Raw genomic sequence first — 20,305 nt, 5'->3', positions numbered from 1 at the left:
AAGCACCCAACATGAGGACACACTATTGGCAGCTAAGAAAACAGGCAAGCACCTGAGCAGGGGATCAGACGAGAAGCCTAGCACACTTGCCCAAGGGGTGCAAATGGAGGACTGTCATCTGATGGAGCGAGGTGGAAAAACAAAATTTTGTATACCCCTCATGAAGTCACTTCCTCATAACAGTACCATGAACTAATTGTGTGGGTTTGAAAACTAACCAACCTAGATTAGAATGCACACACAAAAATACACGCGGGAAACTAATTTGCTTTTGTTGCAAACCATAATCGACTAAATAAAGTGATGTCGTCACGTTTTAATCTAACGCAAATGCTATAACCCAATCTAAAGCAGCATAAATGTGCTTTCATTTGTCTGTTTGTGACATAAAAGATGAAGAATGGTAAGTAAACTACGCATATATGCTGCTTTATTTGCTAGGTAATAACTAACAGGGATACCTTAGTAGAGGGGGAGGTAAACAGAAGGGTTATAATTCAATAATTAACATTTAAATTGTGTTTGTTTCTATAATAGTTTCCATTCTGGCCCATGCGGCCTAAACAAAATGGACGTTTCTGTGACTCCAAGATTGAAGCACAGTACGCATGTGCAACAAAGCTTAGAATGAATGTGAGCTGCCTGTGCCGTGCAGGATGGGTCAAGGACAATGTGCCCTGGAGACCTGACTGTATGCCAACAAAATCGAACTTCTGAGTCGTGAGCACGGGAAGAAATGTGAAAATATCAAGTTAAGGACACGAGTGAAAAGGACATAAGCTAAAACAAAGACCACTTTCATATTTGATGACCGCGCAAAATCTGGACAGTAGAATGATGAGGTTATGCTCATCCAGCCCTCGATTCGTCCAATCAGAACTGTTAAAGACCCCAAATGTTTCAAAATTTAGATAGTTTAGCTAGTAAAAAAGGGTATAAAAGAGTATGTTCGGACTTAAGAAAAAAGCTTCCTTTTCGATTTCCATCTTTGTATCACGACATGCTGCCGGATTGCTGAATCTTTCCTGAGGCGTAAGGACTTTGACATTTTCTGAACTTTAATTTTTCTTGAAACGGTATGGAGTCTTTAGATGAGATGACAATTAGAGAGAATAGAGAGATGATTTTGGGAAATTATTCTGTCCTATGCTAATATCTTTCTTAAATTGTGGTAAATAATTTGCTTATTTCCTGAATTATTGAACTAAAATAAATATAAATGTTTGAATTTAATTCTTCTTTTTCTAGGCTATTTTACTGAATGAATACAGTAAAGATCAAATAAATAAAGGTCATGCTAGAAGATTTTCGCTTTAGAATAAAAATGAAGTAAATGGAGAATTAAGCTTGTCTTGTTTATCCTTTAGTTAATTTTTACTAGCAGATCCATTGACAAAATGATGGTGGTGTGTCTGAAAATGTCCCCGTAGATAAACCATGGTAAAGAATTAAAACTGCAGATGTACATATTATAAATAAGTTAGCGTTTAATAAAGATACTCCGCTATGATACAGCAGCTCTCCTCCATTGTGAATTATTCACCGAATTCTTGAAGTAGGGTGAATGTGAGTACGAATGACTCACAGTGTTATAGGCCCCACTGATGAGTAGAAGTGTGATTCAGTTTTGTCAAGGAAAAGGTGATTTGGTATAAAGAAATTTCTGGATGAGCGCTGCATCAGTAACATACTTGGTAGCAGAGCATTGGTTGCTATAAATTAATTAGGATAAGCTGTATAGAGCAGAGTATATAGAATTTGATGTAGAGAATTATGACTAACATCTGTTGAGTTTGTATTACGTTATATGTAGTCCTAAAAGGCTTCCAGAAAGTGTGGGAAGCTAGTCACTCTGTCTGTAGGCAGAGGAAGTGTGGCGAGGGAAGTCGCACATCACATAGTCTGTTTCAATTAGTGGTATTGTCGTTTATCACAAGTTAGGGTACTTTACGTGTGAAAGGATGAATGTATAGCGAGGGCAGTCTATGAAATCTTGGCCTTAAGCACAGGTATCATTGTGTATCCTGATTTAAAACTTACTGCTGGGAGAGTAGTAGGTCTTAACCTGAGCTTGAGAGAAGGGTAAAGTAGAGGGAAGTGCTACTTTATTGACGGAGCAAATTCTCTAGTATAGAAGAGGTAAGCGCTGTCTTCTGGAAATACAGAATACTTGTACGAATGAGGAAACTATCACTTTTGTCTTAGCGAAACAGACAAATGGAGTTGTTTTATGTGGTTACTAACAGATTCAGTTGCATAAAAGTGTAAATACGAATTGCCGAAGATTTTTGTAAAGGAGTGGTCAGCAGAAGCTGCAGAAACCGGAGTAGGGAAGAGGTCAGAGGTATCTCGCTGGGATTGGTCCGTGTGACCAAGACAGGGTAAGAGCTGATTGGTACATCAGGCAAAGCCACGAGATTATTGGTTAAACACTAAGGAAACGTATCTTGTTCTAAATGGTACGATAGTGTGAACCGCGCTGTGATAAGTTGGTGTTACGAAGCAGTTTAAAGAAGGGTGCGCGTTTGTTTTGAAATTCCGGAAGACAACAGAAAAATTGAGTTTTATTACGGAGAAGAGGAAGAGAAACCTTCATTGTTTAAGCAATTGAAAAATGTATTCAAAAAGGACAAGGCAATTGTAACGAGAGGGAAAATTACTCCCTCCGCCTAAAACGCCTGCTTCGTATATGATGACGAAATATGGCTATCATACATGCATATGGTTGGAGAACTGGGAAGATATACAAAAAATGATGGTGCATTAGCATTTCCAGAAGTACGATCATTTAGCCTTGAAGTACTACGAAATTTGAGAGAGAAAATGATAAAGCTTGAACCGAGACCTAGACCGACTCAATTTGAAGCACTAGTTGAGTGGGAAGATGAGATGCGTGAATTAGAGCGAGAAAGGTTGGAAGATTACCGAGGACCAAGAGGTAGATTTCGTGGCTTTTGGAAAGAAGCTCATGAGGATTGAATGCGTAGGTGGAGAAATACTGATATGTGTGATGGGATGTACGCGGTTAGATTGGTTGATGAAATGGTAGGACGGAAATGCATAGAGAAAAGGAATAATGTGGAGTCAAGAGAGAAAGGCTATGAGGATTGTGAATCAGAGGATACGGTACTAGAGGAGATATTAAATAGAAGACCACCACCTTATCAACCGAGTTCTATAAATGTAACTCCAAATGCCCCACTAATGGAGGATAGATTTGCTGAAACTCCAAAACGATTTTCAAATTTTAGAGACTTTCCAGAAAGGGTAGAAATGACATATGATTCAAATGCTCCATTAATAGAAACTAGACTTACAGGTATACCCCTAAACAAAATGATGAAATCAGAAGAAGTGTAGCTAGAGTAGAGAGACAAACTGAAGAACAACCAAGTACTTCTTAGTATATACGTTCAACAAACGAATTAACTGAAAAGATCCAGCAACTTACTAAAAATATAGAAGCTGTAACAGTCCCAGTAACAATAGGTCCTGTAATTACAGTGTTTGAAAATCAGAAAACAAAAGACATTTCTTTGACAATTCCTTTAAATCAAAGTTTACAAAAAGTAAGAGAAAAAGTTTATCCAGATTTGTCTGACATTAGGCGCATAGGTCATGTAATACCGACTGACTTGACTTTCAATCAGAGTTTACCATACAAGTTTCCAACTGGTGCAGAATCCGATTCTGTGACTCCTGAAAGGACTATTGAGAAAATAGATTTATCACAGACACCAGTAGGACCAACAGAACAGGAATTAAGTGATTGGATCAAAACTTTAAAAGTAAAAGATCATGAACCTAAAGTATTAGATGTGACTAGATTGAAAATTGATATGGAAGAACTAATAATTGGAACGAACGGAACAGATAAGTTGAAAACATACCAAGACGATGAGCTGATGTTTATGTGTAAAAGCATTACATGGAAAGCAAAGTCTATACATGATCGATTGGAAGAATTAGCTAGTGAATTTAATGCAGACTTTGACAAGAATAAACCATTACAGAAATCTTACAGAGTAGATTTTTCAGAAGAAGACATTGAAAATATGAATACTGCAGAAAGATTAACTCAAATAAAATAATTAATTGTATTGCTGAGGAGCTGGGGAGATGTGGATAAATGGAGAGTAAAATGACCTAAGAAAAAGGAAGGAAGTAATGACAAATCCACATTAGCAAAATAATTTTCTATGAGAGAAATACCAGGAGGAGGTTATGTACATGTCCCTTGGACTAGCCAAGACATATTATCATTTACCAATGATTCCCCCAGATTAAGAGAAAAGCCAGTAGAATGGTATCGACAGGTGGATCGATTTGTAAAAGTCTCAAAAGTGTTATGGGAAGATCTAGATGTATTATTTGACATAGTAGTACCAGCAGATTTATGGTCTGAGTGCAAAATAACAATAGATTGACCAAAAACTGAATATCCACGAGACAAAGTTACGGGTGCTCCTGGACCTGAAGTAATGCGAAAATATGAACAAGTGATAGTGTTTTTGAAAAATAAGATTCCACCGAAAGAAACAGATTGGGTAAAAATTGATAGGACATTGCAAGAACCAAAAGAATCAGTACATTCATTTTATGAAAGACTGTTGTTAGTGTTTAAACAATACAGTGGATATGAGGGACTGATTGAAAAGGATATGAGTCATTTTGTGTATCGCTTTATGTTTGGACTGAGACCAGAAATAGGAGACATCAATAAACATAATTTGATGGGATGGCAATCATGTTCTGTAGATGAGGTATTACGACATGCAAAATATTGTAGTGATGAAAATGAAGTAAAACAGAGAAAGCTTAAAGAAAAAGCCATGTGGGTACAAGTGAAGATAGCTGAACATCAAGCGGCGCAAATGGAAAATAAAATGGCAGATGGGAGTCAAGGAAAAATTAAGGGAAATGTTGTTAAATCTAAATTAGTAGGGAATTTGGATGAACTCAAGAAAAAGTACCCTTGTCATAATTGCGGCTGAAAGGGACATTGGAGGAAAGAGTGTAAGTATCCACCAAATGTTAATACCGAAAATACATCATTGAGTCCGCAGGTGTAGAATGAGGTAATTCAGCAGCCATTGCCACAGCAGCAGGTAGTTACTCAACAAAGTCAGGTGCCACAACCGCAACTTCCCCACAGTGTAAATCTACAGAGATACAGTGCAGAGACAGGATTCTGCGGAGGAGAGCAGGTAAATAGATCGCCCAGGTTGAATGTGAGTCCGCAGTATTGGTTAAAAGAAGATGGGAGGGAATCGGATGACAGTTTCTGACAGTGCCTGAGAGAGGGAGAAGAGTGCATACTTGGCGCCACTCTTGAGGTAGATCAATCTGGTCCTTTTGTGAATGGAAAGGTGAATGATGTAGATGTGACTTTCCTAGTGGACACAGGTGCTACCCGCTCTACTGTTGGATCAGTAGACGTTCAAAATCTTCCTCTATCTGGTGAGCAGGTCCAAGTTGTAGGTGTAGCGAATAGACAGATCAAAACTTCCCTGACAAAGCCAGTTGAAGTGGAAATTGGAAATTTCAAAGATATGCACCAATTCGTGGTGTGTGACAGTAGACCTGTTAATCTGTTAGGCAGAGATATTCTCTGTAGAACTAACTGTGCCATATACTGTCCACCAGATGGCATTGAATTACAAACCCCAGATGAAGATAGCCTGTACAAAATGACTATGTCACTGATAGAATCAGAAAAGAATGAAATGTTTTATGTGTTTGATCGAGAAAAGTTACCTGTTGAGTTGAAAGAAGCAGTTATAGAACACGTGTGGGATTTTACAGGAGAAGATATTGGACTAATGAAAGATGTAGATCCTGTAAAAGTTTCTGTAAAAGAAGGAGTGAGTTATCCAAACATACCCCAATATAAAATGACAGCAGAAACAATTGAAGGAATAATCCCCATATTAAACAAAATGATTGAACAAGGCATTCTATGAGAGATAGGAAGCAGTCCTTGTAATTCGCCAATAATGGGATTGAAAAAGCCTAATGGAACGTTTAGAATAGTGCAGGATTTGAGAAAAGTTAATAAGATTGTTGTCTCATGCTGTCCGATTGTACCAAATCCAGCAGAAATCTTTACCAAATTCCGCATGATGCAGATTGGTACACCGTCATTGATCTAGGTGATGCGTTCTTTACTGTTCCATTACATCCTGAAAGCCAGCCAATATTTGCGTTCCGGTTGGAGACCGCATTTTGGCTATGTGCAGAATTCCTCAGGGGTATACTGAGAGTCCATCTATCTTTAATCAATTGCTAAATAAATCACTAGAAAGTTTGAACATGCCTGGAGAATCTGTGTTGGTTCAATATATTGATAACCTATTAGTGGCATCAAAAACAAGATGCATGTATATCAGACACTGTTGCACTACTAAATCACTTGGCAGAAGAGGGACATAAAGTGTCCCCATCGAAATTACAGTTTTGTCAGAAGGAAGTACAATACCTAGGTCATAAGAATGCTAAGGGAATCAGACAAGTCACTAAGGAAAGAATCAAAATGATACAAGGAATGCAACCACCAAGAACACAAATACAGGTAAGAATGTTCCTAGGAATGGTAGGTTACTGTCCACCCCCACCCACTACGCCGGACACACACTCGACCCGATCTTCTCTTCCAGCAAGGACATCGCCTTCAGCCACGCCTCGGGACTCCCATGGACGGACCACAGCTGCGTCCACTTCAGCTTCAGAAGGACCACGCTCCACCATCACCAGCAACAGGCTCCCCGCAGAAGCTGGAACAAGATCACTGCAGACCAGCTCACCACGTCCTTGAGCAAGAACCCTCCCACCAGCACAACGAACCCCAGTCAAGCAGCCACCAACCTCACGAAATGGATCAGCGACTGCGCAGACGAACTCGCCCCGCTGAAGACCCCGCCGAGCCGACCCGGCAGCAAGAAAGCCCCATGGTTTAACGACGAACTCAAGAGCTCCAAGAAAAACTGCAGAGCACTCGAGAAAACCTGGCGCACAGACCCAACACCGGACAACATGACTGCCCTCAAGCTCGCCACCCGAAAACACCACCAGCTGATCCGCGCCACCAAGAAAACTGCATTCAAGGAACGACTGGACAACAACGCACACAACAGCAAGGAACTCTTCAACATCGTGAAAGAGCTCTCCAACCCCAACGCCGGAAACAACGACATCACCCCTTCGCAAGACCTCTGCAACTCCCTCGCCTCCTACTTCCACAACAAGATCGCGGACATACACAACAGCTTCAGCACTCAACCGATGCACGCCACGACCGAACCACCGCCCCCCACCACCACCCTCCGCTCCTGGACCCCGATCAGCACCGAAGACACCATCCGCACGATGAACTCCATCCACTCCGGATCTCCGACAGACCCCTGCCCGCACCACGTCTTCAACAAGGCCGACACTGTCATCGCACCCCACCTGCGGGACATCATCAACACCTCCTTCGACATCGCCACCTTCCCGGAGAGCTGGAAGCACACCGAACTCAGCGCTCTACTCAAGAAACCATCAGCAGACCCTACCGACCTCAAGAATTACCGCCCCATCTCGCTGCTCCCGTTTCCGGCCAAAGTCATCGAGAAGACCGTCAACAAGCAACTGGCCGCCTTCCTCGAGACGAACGGCTCCCTCGACCTCTCGCAGTCTGGCTTCTAGGCCAACCACAGCACCGAGACCGCCCTGATCGCAGCCACAGACGACATCCGAGCCCTGCTCGACAACGGAGAAACAGCGGCCCTCATCCTCCTGGACCTCTCCGCGGCCTTCGACACTGTCTGCCACCGCACCCTAGTACAGCGCCTCAGCAACGTCGGAATCCAGGAGAAGGCACTGGAGTGGATCACCTCCTTCCTCACCGGAAGGACACAGAGAGTCCGCCTCCCCCCGTTCAGATCGGAGGCCACCGAAGTCATCTGCGGCGTCCCTCAAGGCTCCTCGCTCAGCCCAACTCTCTTCAACGTCTACATGAGCCCCCTCGCAGCCATCGCACGCCAGCACAACCTGAACATCATCTCCTACGCGGACGACACCCAGCTGATCCTCTCCCTCACCAACGACCCCGCCACCGCCAGAGCCAACCTGCACGAAGGGATGACAGAAGTAGCCAAATGGATGTCGAACAGCCGCCTGAAACTGAACTCAGACAAGACGGAAGTCCTCATCCTGGGATCCTCACCCTCCGCCTGGGACGACTCCTGGTGGCCCCCCGCCCTGGGCAGCGCACCCAAACCAACTGACCACGCACGCAACCTGGGCTTCATCCTGGACTCCTCCCTCTCCATGACCAGACAAGTCAACGCCGTCTCCTCGTCGTGCTTCCACACCCTGCGAATGCTACGCAAGATCTTCCGATGGATCCCCACCGAGACCAGGAAGACGGTCACCCAGGCCCTCGTCACCAGCCGTCTGGACTACGGCAACTCCCTCTACGCCGGAACCACCGCCAAACTCCAGAAGAGACTCCAGCGGATCCAGAACACCTCAGCACGACTCATCCTGGACATCCCCCGCCGCAGCCACATCTCCGGACACCTGAGAGACCTGCACTGGCTCCCGGTCAACAAGAGAATCACCTTCCGGCTCCTCACCCACGCACACAAAGCCTTACACAACCAAGGACCAGGATACCTCAACAGCCGCCTCAACTTCTACGCTCCCACGCACCAGCTTCGATCGACCAGCCACGCCCTCGCCGCCGTCCCCCGCATCCGAAGAGCCACCACAGGAGGAAGGTCCTTCTCCTACCTGGCCGCCAAGACTTGGAACTCCCTTCCGACCCACCTCCGCCTGACCCAGGACCACCTCGCCTTCAGGAAGCAGCTCAAGACCTGGCTATTCGAGCAGTAGCGGACCCCCCCCCCCCCCCCCCCCCCCCCCCAGCGCCTTGAGACCCTCCGGGTGAGTAGTGCGCTATACAAATGCCCTGATTGATTGATTGATTGATTACTGTCGACAATGGATTAGTGGGTTTTCACTAATAGCTAAACCTATACAAAGACTAACAAGAGCCGATGTAAAAGACCCTATAGTGCTAAATAAGGCTGAAATGGAAGCATTCGAACAGCTAAACACAAGTTTATGTGAAGCACCAGCATTAGGAATGCCTGACTATGAAAAAGAGTGTAAACTGTATTGCAGTGAACGAGAAAGATGTGCATTGTCAGTTTTAATTCAAAGACATGGAAAACTGAGAAAACCAATTGCATATATCTCAGCTGTTTTGGATCCAGTTGCAAAAGCCTTACCAGGTTGTTTGAAAGCAGTAGCAGCCACAAGTGTAAGTCTGGAACAGAGTGAAGGCATAGTGATGGGATTTCCTGTGAGAGTATATGTACCTCATTCTGTGGAGATTCTCCTCACTAGGACAACAACACAGTTCCTCACTAATTATAGGATGACAAAATATGAGAAAACAATTCTGGGTGCAGATAATGTGACAATTTCATGATGTGTGAATGTAAACCGATCTACATTGTTACCTGATGTCATGGAAGCTGAAGTAAGAAATGAGGTTGATCACAAATGTTTGGATGTTCTTGAGTATTGTACTAAACCAAGACCTGACATCAAAGATGAACCATTGCCTGAATCTGACTATGTGATGTTTGTTGATTATTTATGTTTGAGAACAGATGAGGGTGCGCTGAGTGCTGCATATGCTGTATGTACAGTAGCAGATGTTCTGGAAGCATCTCCCCTGAAAGGAATTTGTTCTGCCCAAATAGCAGAATTGATTGCTTTGATTCGAGCATGTGAATTGGGAAAAGAGATAAGAGTTACCATAGTGACTGACAGTCAGTATGGATTTGGGGTTGTCCTTGATTATGGGCAATTGTGGTCCCAAAGAGGTTATTTAACTTCTGCAGGATCCCCCATTAGAAATGCTGAATTTGTAAAAATGTTGATTGATGCAATTCAATTGCCTGATAAGATTGCAGTAGTGAATTGTGCTGCTCATAAGAAAGGAGATGACTATATCACAAGAGGCAATCGGTATGTTGATTCCATTGCAAAATATTGTGCTAAATATTTGGCATCTATAAATCGGGACAGTAAAGAAGAACAAGTTTCAAGTCCTTTAATGTTAACCACAGTAGTTGAGACTTGGCAGGAAGTGAGACAGATGCAGGAAGAAACTAGTGAGGAAGAGAAAAACATCTGGCTAAAGGCAGGATGTAGACAGAGGGAAGAAGATTACGTTTGGGTTTACAAAGATGAAAGACCATGGTCAAGCTCATGTTGGAAGAGACTCTATGGTTAGGATGTTTAGACAGACATGGTATAACCCTAAATTTAGGATGATTGCTGAAAGCCTATGCCAAAGATGTCTGGTATGTCAACAATTTCATCCGAGACGAAAAACAATTGTGAGCTTGGGAACTACAGGACGGGAGGGAGGTCCATTCACATGAATGCAGTTAGATTTCATTGAACTACCACCCTGTAACAGACTCAGATATGTGCTTGTGATTATTTGTCTGTTTTCTCGGTGGGTGGAAGCTTTTCCCACAAGGAGGAACAATGGAATAACTGTTGCAAAATTGTTGTTACGAGAGATTATACCACGCTATGGTTTTCCAGTAACAATTGAGACAGACATTTTCAGAATGAGTTATTGCAAATGATTTGTGAAGCACTGGACATTCGTCAGAAATTGCATTGTGCTTACAGACCTGAGGCTTCTGGGGTAGTTGAACAAGTGAATTGAGCAATAAAAAACAGAATCGCAAAAATGTGCTTGGCTACTGGACTGAAATGGCCGGATGCATTGGCACTTGTTTTGATGACCTTAAGGAGCATACCTGATAAAAAGACTGGACTAAGTCCACATGAGATTTTGAGAGTTCGTAAAGGAGATAATTGGCCTAAAGGAACTGATGGACTGAAATTTAAACTGGTTGGTAAAGCAAAAGAGCAAGAGGATCAAGGGAATGAAATAACCAGTCAAAAGGAGTCGTTGGAAAAGAAAATAGAAGTTGTTCAAAGGCCAAAAAGAGTAAGGAGACCAAATCAAAAATATAAGTCACCTGAATGGACTTACATGATCTTACTTCCTATTGCTGAAGTACACAGCAGTCAAGAGAACTTGAACGATCCAGGTGAAGTGAAAGAAAGTGAGTTAAGTTGTTACTCAAAGAAAGAGAAGAGATATTTGATTTGTAACCTGGAAAAGAGAAAAATATAAGCAAAAGCAAGTTTTGAAAATCTTGGTATGAGAAAACACTATTGAGTGTAGAAATAAAGAATTTTGGGAGACAATAATTGGATGATAAAACTGTAAAAAAAATGACTACTAATGATATAACTAAATCGAAATGTGCTATTATTAGAAAATGGTGTAGAATGTGGTTAATATGTACTGGATTATTAAGGTTGATATGGTTGATTCTAGCTATTATTATTCCTTTTAGACCAAACTTTCAGAAAATGAGAGTAAATGAAAGTATGAAAGAGCAAATCAATGAATTAAAGAGTGATAAATTACATGTGTATAAACCAGAGATACATAAAGATAACTCGATAAGCGAATTCGCAAAGAATACATTTTCAAGATTATTGTCTGAATATGTTAGGACCATGGACGCGGATGATTGTTATGTGTGTGTAAAATTGCCAGCATCAGTTTCACAGGGGGTAACTTACCACCATGTTCCACTTACATATGGAGTTACATGCAGTGTATTAATAAGCTTATTATATAGAACAGGGAAATTAGAATATTATTATTCAAATTCTGATGACGTTTTTGCGAAACTTAAAAGTGTAGCTGAACTTCACAAAATTAAGCCTGCAAAAGTTTTTGGGGAATATTTTTTGGAAACACAAGAGTTGACTCATGATTATGCATTTAAACATAATTTGACTTGTAAAATGAGGAATGAAGAAAAAGCTGTTTTAGATATGGTCGAAGAGAGATGAATTCAGTACAAAAGGAGAGAAAAAGAGAGCCATATGAAACCTAAAATTTGGGCATTTGATGAAAATATTGAAGGGCATAATGTGAATGTGGCCATAAGTATAGATTCACCAGTATTAGGGAAATTATGTATTCGAAGAGATAACACTGTGTATGACAATTATTTTGTGGGAGCGAGTCAATGTAAAGATACATATATCATAAAAGGGGGTTGGGGATTTAAAGGTGGTAATGACCCAATTTTTCCTGGAATTTACTTTCTATGCAGGAATAAATCCTATTATAGATTACCTGATCATTGGTATGGGTCTTGTTACGTAGGTTTGGTCTTTCCTAAAATTTTCCATGTAGATAGAGTAACTAATTGGATACATGAAATAGGTAAACCTTTAAGTCTTAGAAAAAGAGAAAGTGTGTTAGAAATAATAGGTGATGTATTTGGAGCACTGATACCAGCAGTGGGAATATCTTTTAATGCAAACAGTATTCGTAAACTGTCAACGATAGTAGATCGTTTGTCAACAGATACCGCAGGTGTATTTTTAACGGTAAACACTGAAATGATTGCTATGAGGGCTATGGTGATGCAAAAGTGTCTTGCTCTTGATATCATTTTGGCAAAGAGGGAGGAGTTTGTGGAATTTTTAAGGTACAACATTGTTGTACATACATTCCAGATAAAAGTCAAAACATTGAAAGATATATTACAAATCTCACAGAAATGCATAAGGAAGTTGAACCACTGGAGGTTGATGGTGTTCTTGAGAAACTTGGTAGAAGTTTTTCAGCAGTAAGAAGTTGGTTTTATGAAATAAGTAGATCTATTATAGGTAAGGTACTAATTCCAGCAACAATAATCATAGTAGCAATTCTAATATTAAGATTAGGTTGAAAACTCAGAAGGAGGAGAAATGTCAAAAGGTCTATAAAGAAAGTGATTGAGGAAGAACAAGAAAGGAGACGCGAGAATGGTGATATAGAAATGGAAGAGATCAAAGAAAAACGTTATCTCGATAGAAGGGAGATAGAGGACACTAGAGTATAACTCTACTAATTGGAAGTGCTTGAAACATGTTAAGATAAAAATTTGCAAAATTTTGGGATTTGGTTGGTGGTAAATCACGAAAGGAGGGAGTTGATGGAGTGGGGTGGAAAATCAAAATTTTGTATACCCCTCATGAAGTCACTTCTTCATTACAGTAACATGAACTAATTCTGTGGGTTTGAAAATTAACCAACCTAGATTAGAATGCACACACAAAAATACACGTGGGAAACTAATTTGCTTTTGTTGCAAACCATAATCGACTAATTAAAGTGATGTCGTCACGTTTTAATCTAACGCAAATGCTATAACCCAATCTAAAGCAGCATAAATGTGCTTTCATTTGTCTTTTTGTGGCATAAAAGATGAAGAATGGTAAGTAAACTACGCATATATGTTGCTTTATTTGCTAGGTAATAACTAACAGGGATATCTTAGTAGAGGGGGAGGTAAACAGAGGGTTATAATTCAATAATTAACATTTAAATTGTGTTTGTTTCTATAATAGTTCCCGTTCTGGCCCATGCGGCCTAAACAAAATGAATGTTTCTGTGACTCCGAGATTGAAGCGCAGTACGCATGTGCAACAAAGCTTACAATGAATGTGAGCTGCCTTTGCCGTGCAGGATGGGTCAAGGACAATGTGCCTTGTAGACCTGACTGTATGCCAACAAAATCGAACTTCCGAGTCGTGAGCATGGGAAGAAATGTGAAAATATCAACCTAAGGACACAAGTGAACTGGACATAAGCTAAAACAAAGACCACTTTCATATTTGATGTTCGCGCAACATTTGGACAGTAGAATGATGAGGTTATGCTCATCCCCCCCTCGATTCGTGCAATCAGAACTGTTAAAGACCCCAAATGTTTCAAAATTTAGATAGTTTAGCTAGTAAAAAAGGGTATAAAAGAGTATGTTCGAGCTTAAGAAAAAAGCTTCCTTTTCGATTTCCATCTTTGTATTCCTACATGCTGCCTGATTGCTGAATCTTTCCTGAGGCGTAAGGACTTTGAAATTTTCTGAACATTAATTTTTCTTGAATGGGTACGGAGTTTTTAGATGCGATGACAATTAGAGAGACTAGAGAGATGATTTTTGGGAATTATTCTGTCCTATGCTAATATCTTTCTTAAATTGTGGTAAATAATTTGCTTATTTCCTGAATTATTGAACTAAAATAATATAAATGTTTGAATTTTAATTCTTCTTTTTCTAGGCTATTTTACTGAATGAATAAAGTAAAGATCGAATAAATAAAGGTCATGCTAGAAGATTTTCGCTTTAGAATAAAAATTAAGTAAATGGAAAATTAAACTGGTCTTGTTTATCCTTTAGTTAATTTTTACTAGCAGATTCATTGACAAAATTATGGTGGTGTGTATGAAAATTTCGCTGTAGATAAACCATGGTAAAGAATTAAAACTGCAGATGTACATATTATAAATAAGTTAGCGTTTAATTAAGATACAGCAGTTCTCTTCTATTGTGAATCTTCACTGAATCCTTGAAGTAGGGTCAATGTGTGTACGAGTGACTCACAGTGTTATGGGCCCCACTGATGAGTAGAAGTGTGATTCAGTTTCTTCAGGGAAAAGGTGATTTGGTTTAAAGAAATTTCTGGATGAGCGCTGCATCACATCTAGTGAGGTGAAACAGGACCCACAATAACCAGCAAGCACAGAAGCCGTGGGGAGGGAAGTAAGCTCATCTTGCCACCTCCCCAGGTACTGAATGACTAAAAGTCAGGCACAACAACAGCACATCACATCGAACTAATTGTTGCAGACGAGAAAGCGAAGCTGCAGGCTGAGAGGTATCACTGAAGAACCATCATTCTCTTGAGGAGTAAAGCGCCACCTGATCATCGTCCAGATACTCAAAGACACTCATTCTAGTGCACCACCGAGCGGACCACAACTTGCGTGCAGGTGTAGGTCTTAAAATTGAGCAAGTAAAGGACCTCCACTTTATTAACTTTGCAAGAGTCTGAGCACAAGATTTACCACAAGATAGTTGAATGTTCCCACCTGGGGAGATCAATAAAGCCAAAATGGAAAGGCAAGCAAGATGCTAATGTCCATGTTATTCTAACTAGATTGACACAAACTATGGGGCCAATTATGATTGCGGACGGACTTGAGTCCGTCCGCGACCCCTGAGGAGGAGGGAACATCCGCAAGGGCTGCGGCGTTCCCTCAGAGCAGATTAGGATGTGACCGCCACTCTATCTTTAACATTGCGGCGGGTGCAGCTTCAAGCTGCACCCGCCGCAAGGTTAAAAATGCATGCATCGCATTTGCATGCACAAAGCGGCAGGCACCGCGCAGTGCCTGCTGTTTTGTGCACGCAAATGCAGGGGGGTACCATAGGTACCCCCCATGTGCACCCCCACCCCCTCTTCACCCAGGGGGCCCGCAAAGGGCCCCCGAAGTGAAAGTCCGTATGCTTTCCCACGGCGGAAAAGCCGCCGTGGAAAAGCATGTCTTTCACGCCATCCTAATATGGCTGGCCGTGTCTGATAGACACCGCCAGCCATGTTAGAGCTTTTCCGCCGCGGTCGGAAGGCGACCGCGGCGGAAAAGCTGCGGACGGAATTCCAGACCTACCAGCCATCCTAATATGGTGGTGGGTCTTTGGAGGCTCCGCAGCGGTTTTTTCGCATCCTCCGGGCCGGCGGTGGCTTCCGCCGGCCCGGAGGATGCGGAAAAACCGCAATCATAATCGGCCCCTAAATTCGACACTGCCCCCAAAGACTGATCCCAAAATACTGCAACCAGTGAACTACGCCACACACAGCTTTACCGGTACACTTAACCCTTCACAAAGTCCTTACTGGTATCTTTATTTGCAGGGCTCAGAGAAGGCTTTTCTAAAGCCAAGACCTCACAGAGGAGCTCAAGGAAGTCAAGTGAGACCTTACAGACAAATACACCAGGGTATCAGCTTTGAAGACACCGGAACTCCACGAGGTGAAGAAGAAGTTAAAAAGTTGAAAAGTTGAAAAATCCTCCTTCTAAAAGGCCAACCCATCGATCTTCAAGCCCACCGTGAAGAGTTAGAAACCAGCTCCAAGCAGCAAAACATTTCAAAACTGTAGGGTTCAGAGCAACGCAGAAAGTTCCAGCATTTTGTTCTATCTGCAAAAACTGCTCAGGCATTTCATGTTATCAGACTACACCAAAACATTGAGATGGCAGAGTATATAGAGTGGTCTGTGCCACAGTGCCTGGTGCTAGAGCACTTTATATCTGAGTATGCATGCATCACTTCACAGTGAAGGAAGATAGCCTTTGGGCAATGCAAGAGAATGGCCTTATTGAATTCCAAAGTCACAATATCTTGCTCTTCCAATATCTCTTAGCAATTACACGTCATCGACACAGAGAATTCAAACCTTTCTTAAAGCACAATAGGTTAAGTATGGGTAGGGACATCCCTTTTGCGTTATCTTCAACTGGCATGATCGTCTACATCAAAACCGTTGACTTTCAGAAGGATGTAAAATTCTGAGCATTCCCCAAACTGCAATCACAAGCACAAGGTAGGTCCCTACATACACAGTGCTTTAATTTGCAACCAGTCAGCTGGCCCCCCCTGGAGCATAAAGCTGTACCCCTCAGTCATGCACAGGAGAGGAAGACTGTGAAAGATAGTCTACAGTGTCATGACGCTGCAGCCGATAAATGAAAGCACACACAGAGAGGCCGGCGAGAAAGAAAAACAACCAAGTGATCAGAGTGGGGAAGTGAGGGTTCCAGGGAGGCAAACTACTATGGCCCCTTGCATTTACATCCGAGACGCATCCACTTTCAGCACGTTGCTTCTGCGAGGTCGCAGAGTAGTTCATAATAGACTTGCTTTGATTCTCAGTTCTAGTTACATGTGTAATTGTCTGATTGAATTGGAGGGAGGGTCCTGAATTCCAAGAATGCATACACACACAATATCCAGAAATGGTACGTTCCATACAGATCTTCAGGTGGTTAGACAATTCAGGGAAACACTTGGCAGTGATTTTCATGCTACACCAGAAAAAAGAAACATATGCTTGATATAAGAGATGCATTTACTAACCAAAGCATGGCATAAACTTTGATACAAACGGTTCATTGAAAATATCTTTCATCAGACTCCAAGAAAGAAAAAGAGTGGGTGTATTAGTCTTCTCCAGACTTCTGATCAGTAGAAATCATTGTGAGCTTTTGAAGGCCAAGCCACTCGTGCAATGTTACCAGACACCCCCACGTCCAGTTTCATTGAATCTAAGCCTTTAGGCTTAATGTCTATTGAGCCAAAGACTATGGTGTGAACGAAAAACTTTGATAAAGGGCACTATGACAGGGCTGCCATGTGGGTCAGTGAGAACTTGGTCTCTGGGAATATATAAACATGTGTGTGTATGATTGAGAAATATGTGAGTATGGGTAAATGAGAGCCTGTGTCATGTCTACTTGTGGTACATGATATAGCTTTCACTATATATGGAACTGTTAAATGTACAACACAAACATACAACCATCTTTCTTTAATGGGAGAAATTTAAGATGCAAAAAAAGTTTCTGCAAAAAAATGTTTATAAAATGGAAAAATTTTCTGCAACTTTAAATTTCTGCCACTTAAACAAATGGCAGTATTGTTTAGTTATATATATGAGGCTATTTCTATCAGCCTCTGGGAGCAAGATGCCTGCTCTGTGTTAATGCACCACTTTGAGATGGGAGGAAATTGAACTGAAAAGTTAATATTATGGTTATATGGATTTCACAGAAGTCATCATTTCAATGTTCTCCCATTTCAAAGTGTTGCATCTAGAAAAAGGCAGACATTTTGCACCCAGTGGCTTGTAGAAACATTGCCATAATTATAACAGAAAAATACAGCCATTTGTTTAAATGTGGAGAAATTTAAAGTGAAGAAATATGCTTCATAAAATATTAAGACGTAATTGGCTTAATTGAAAGTGGAGAAACACATTGACTCAATGTTTCATTGAAATATGTTTATCCACTTCAAATTTCTACCATTTAAAAAAATGACAGTATCTTTCAGTTGTCATTATGGCACAGTGTCTACTGACCACTGGAAGCAAGAGGCCTGCTGTTTGTAAATGCAAAACTATGAAATGGGATAAAATTGAAATAAAGAGTTCACTTAATCATTAAGTTCACTCTTCATTTTAATTTCTTGATTCTAAAAGCATTTAGAAACATACTTTTGTTCTCATGCTCCAATACTGAGTTGACAAGGACTGTTAGTTAAGATTTAAATACCTCAGTGCTTCAATTATTCACCTCTGTGCCCTGGGTCATAAATCTGACTCCAGCACTGCTCATTGTTAGGCCCTGTTATCGCAGCCTGAGGACGATAACACACAATAAATACAGCCTTACCTTACCTTTAAAAGGAAAATGTGAATCTATGCCTATTTAAAAATAAACTCAAACCGTGAGCTACTCTTAGGGCGTCAATGAGCTACTGGTAGCTCGAGATCGACTGGTTGGAGAAACTTGACGTAGAGGAATTTAATAGTTTAAAGCAAACTGTGAATTAAACATTACTACGGCCTATGGAAAGAGCCCGATTTTTGGAGTGTCTCAATCACCCCTGTTCTTCTCTTCACAACACTCTTCTTTGCAGTCTCTTAATTTGGCATGTACACTCTATCTCTCCTCAAAGCTTTCTGTAACACCCTAGGATAGGTAATAAGTAATTTATATAGAGACTGTCAAAAGTCACCAAAAAGGAGTGGTAATCTACTATCTCCACTTCCCTTTCAAGAAGGAACTCACAAAAGTGAATACCACTTACAAAGTTGTTATCCAGCACAGATATTTTTTCAAACTTGTATCCATATTGCTTGTGGATGAGGAACCCAAGAAAGGCGAGGCAGATCAGAAGGACAGCTGCCAGCGTAGCACCTACAGCGGCCATGTCTGCAGCAGAGTACTGGAGCGAAGAAATCACCACTGGGCTTCCTATAACGGAAAACATACATTTTAAAAGAACACTGGGCATGCACCATGCCTTTGCATGTGAATAATCCAAAAGACGTCAATAGAAATGTATACAAATGATTGTTTCCTTATGTAAATTAAAAATCCTGTATGTTTTTTAAACAAAAGAAAGCTGCATCCTAAAGAAGACTGGTATGATATGCAGATGGTTTGAAACTGACCTGACCAGAGGACTGGAAATGATGACGTATAACACGTGCCCAGAGGGATCGAAAGTACTACCTGTGGCACACACTTAAAGGACTGGATATCAAGAAGTAAAATACACAATCAAATGTTTAAGGATCTGGCCTGGGGCATTGAACCCCAAATGATGTTGGAATAATTGAGAAGCATGCTCTAGCATGCCCTGAACATGTCTGATTTTCATGCTTAACTTTCTGATCACGAAAGCTTGCATTAATTTGTTCCTTCACATCCTACCTCCCATGAGTTGAAGGGTGTGGAAGAATGAGCAAGTGTTAGATAAATACTTTAATGAAATTGTACTCAAATGTAAATGATAGAGTTCAGAAAGGGAGTTTTCCTCTCCGTGTAGCATTAGCTGTTAGTTCAAGTAAGTTAAACCCTTTCCCTTAGTGTGAGTGACTTTGTGTCTGTGCAGTAGATACAGGAGCACACTGAAATAACATAACCATTACTTGACACTCAGTCTGCTGGTTTGAAGTTGACTACTGGTCCTTCCATCCACACTGACTGACTATATTCAGCTCTTTGCTTCCTGGATGGTGCAGATCACTACTATTGTAAGACTGATTCATCTTACAATAGACCGATGACTTAGTTTAACTTTGTCGTTGATTTGTCTTATTCCAAGAGTAAAACCCAAACCTTGCAAGACAAAAGGGATGTGATGCTTTTGCTGACATTTAAAACGTCAACACAGTTTGGTAGCAATTTGGATACTAATTGGAACGCATTCGGAAAACACATATAGTGATGCACCAACAAAAACTAAGAATGCAAAAAGTCCAATCACAATGTCGACTGTTCCATATCTTCTTTTTTTTTTTTTTTTAAATATTTTTATTATAATCTTTTCACAACTTTTTTTACCCCCCCCCCCCCCCCAAATTATTACAAACAGTCTTACAGCACACAAATTGCATATTTTACATATCCCAGTATATTATAAATCAAATACAACTACCGGTAAGTTCTTGCAACAGAACCCTACAAAAATAAAAGATAAAAGAATATAAGGGCAGACAAGAAAGAAAAGTAGCAAAACACAGAAATTATCTTTTCTTCCATACATCTGTTTACCCAACCCCTTCCCTATTTTTCCCAGATTTC

At 41.1% G+C, this 20,305-nt stretch overlaps 1 protein-coding gene across 4 annotated transcripts in view; it reads right to left on the bottom strand.

The window, feature by feature from the left end:
* CDHR5 (cadherin related family member 5) overlaps positions 1–20,305 on the bottom strand; it is a 392,579-nt gene that overhangs the window by 13,143 nt on the left and 359,131 nt on the right. For all 4 annotated transcript variants that reach the window (XM_078682818.1, XM_078682819.1, XM_078682820.1 and 1 more), the window contains one exon: positions 18,804–18,970. In XM_078682818.1, coding sequence (XP_078538944.1) covers positions 18,804–18,970 — 167 coding nt within the window. The remainder of the gene's footprint in view (positions 1–18,803; positions 18,971–20,305) is intronic.

Source organism: Lissotriton helveticus, chromosome 3_1 (assembly GCF_964261635.1).
Source record: "Lissotriton helveticus chromosome 3_1, aLisHel1.1, whole genome shotgun sequence".
Lineage (NCBI taxonomy): Eukaryota > Metazoa > Chordata > Amphibia > Caudata > Salamandridae > Lissotriton > Lissotriton helveticus.
This window is presented reverse-complemented; position numbering and strand designations above follow the sequence as displayed.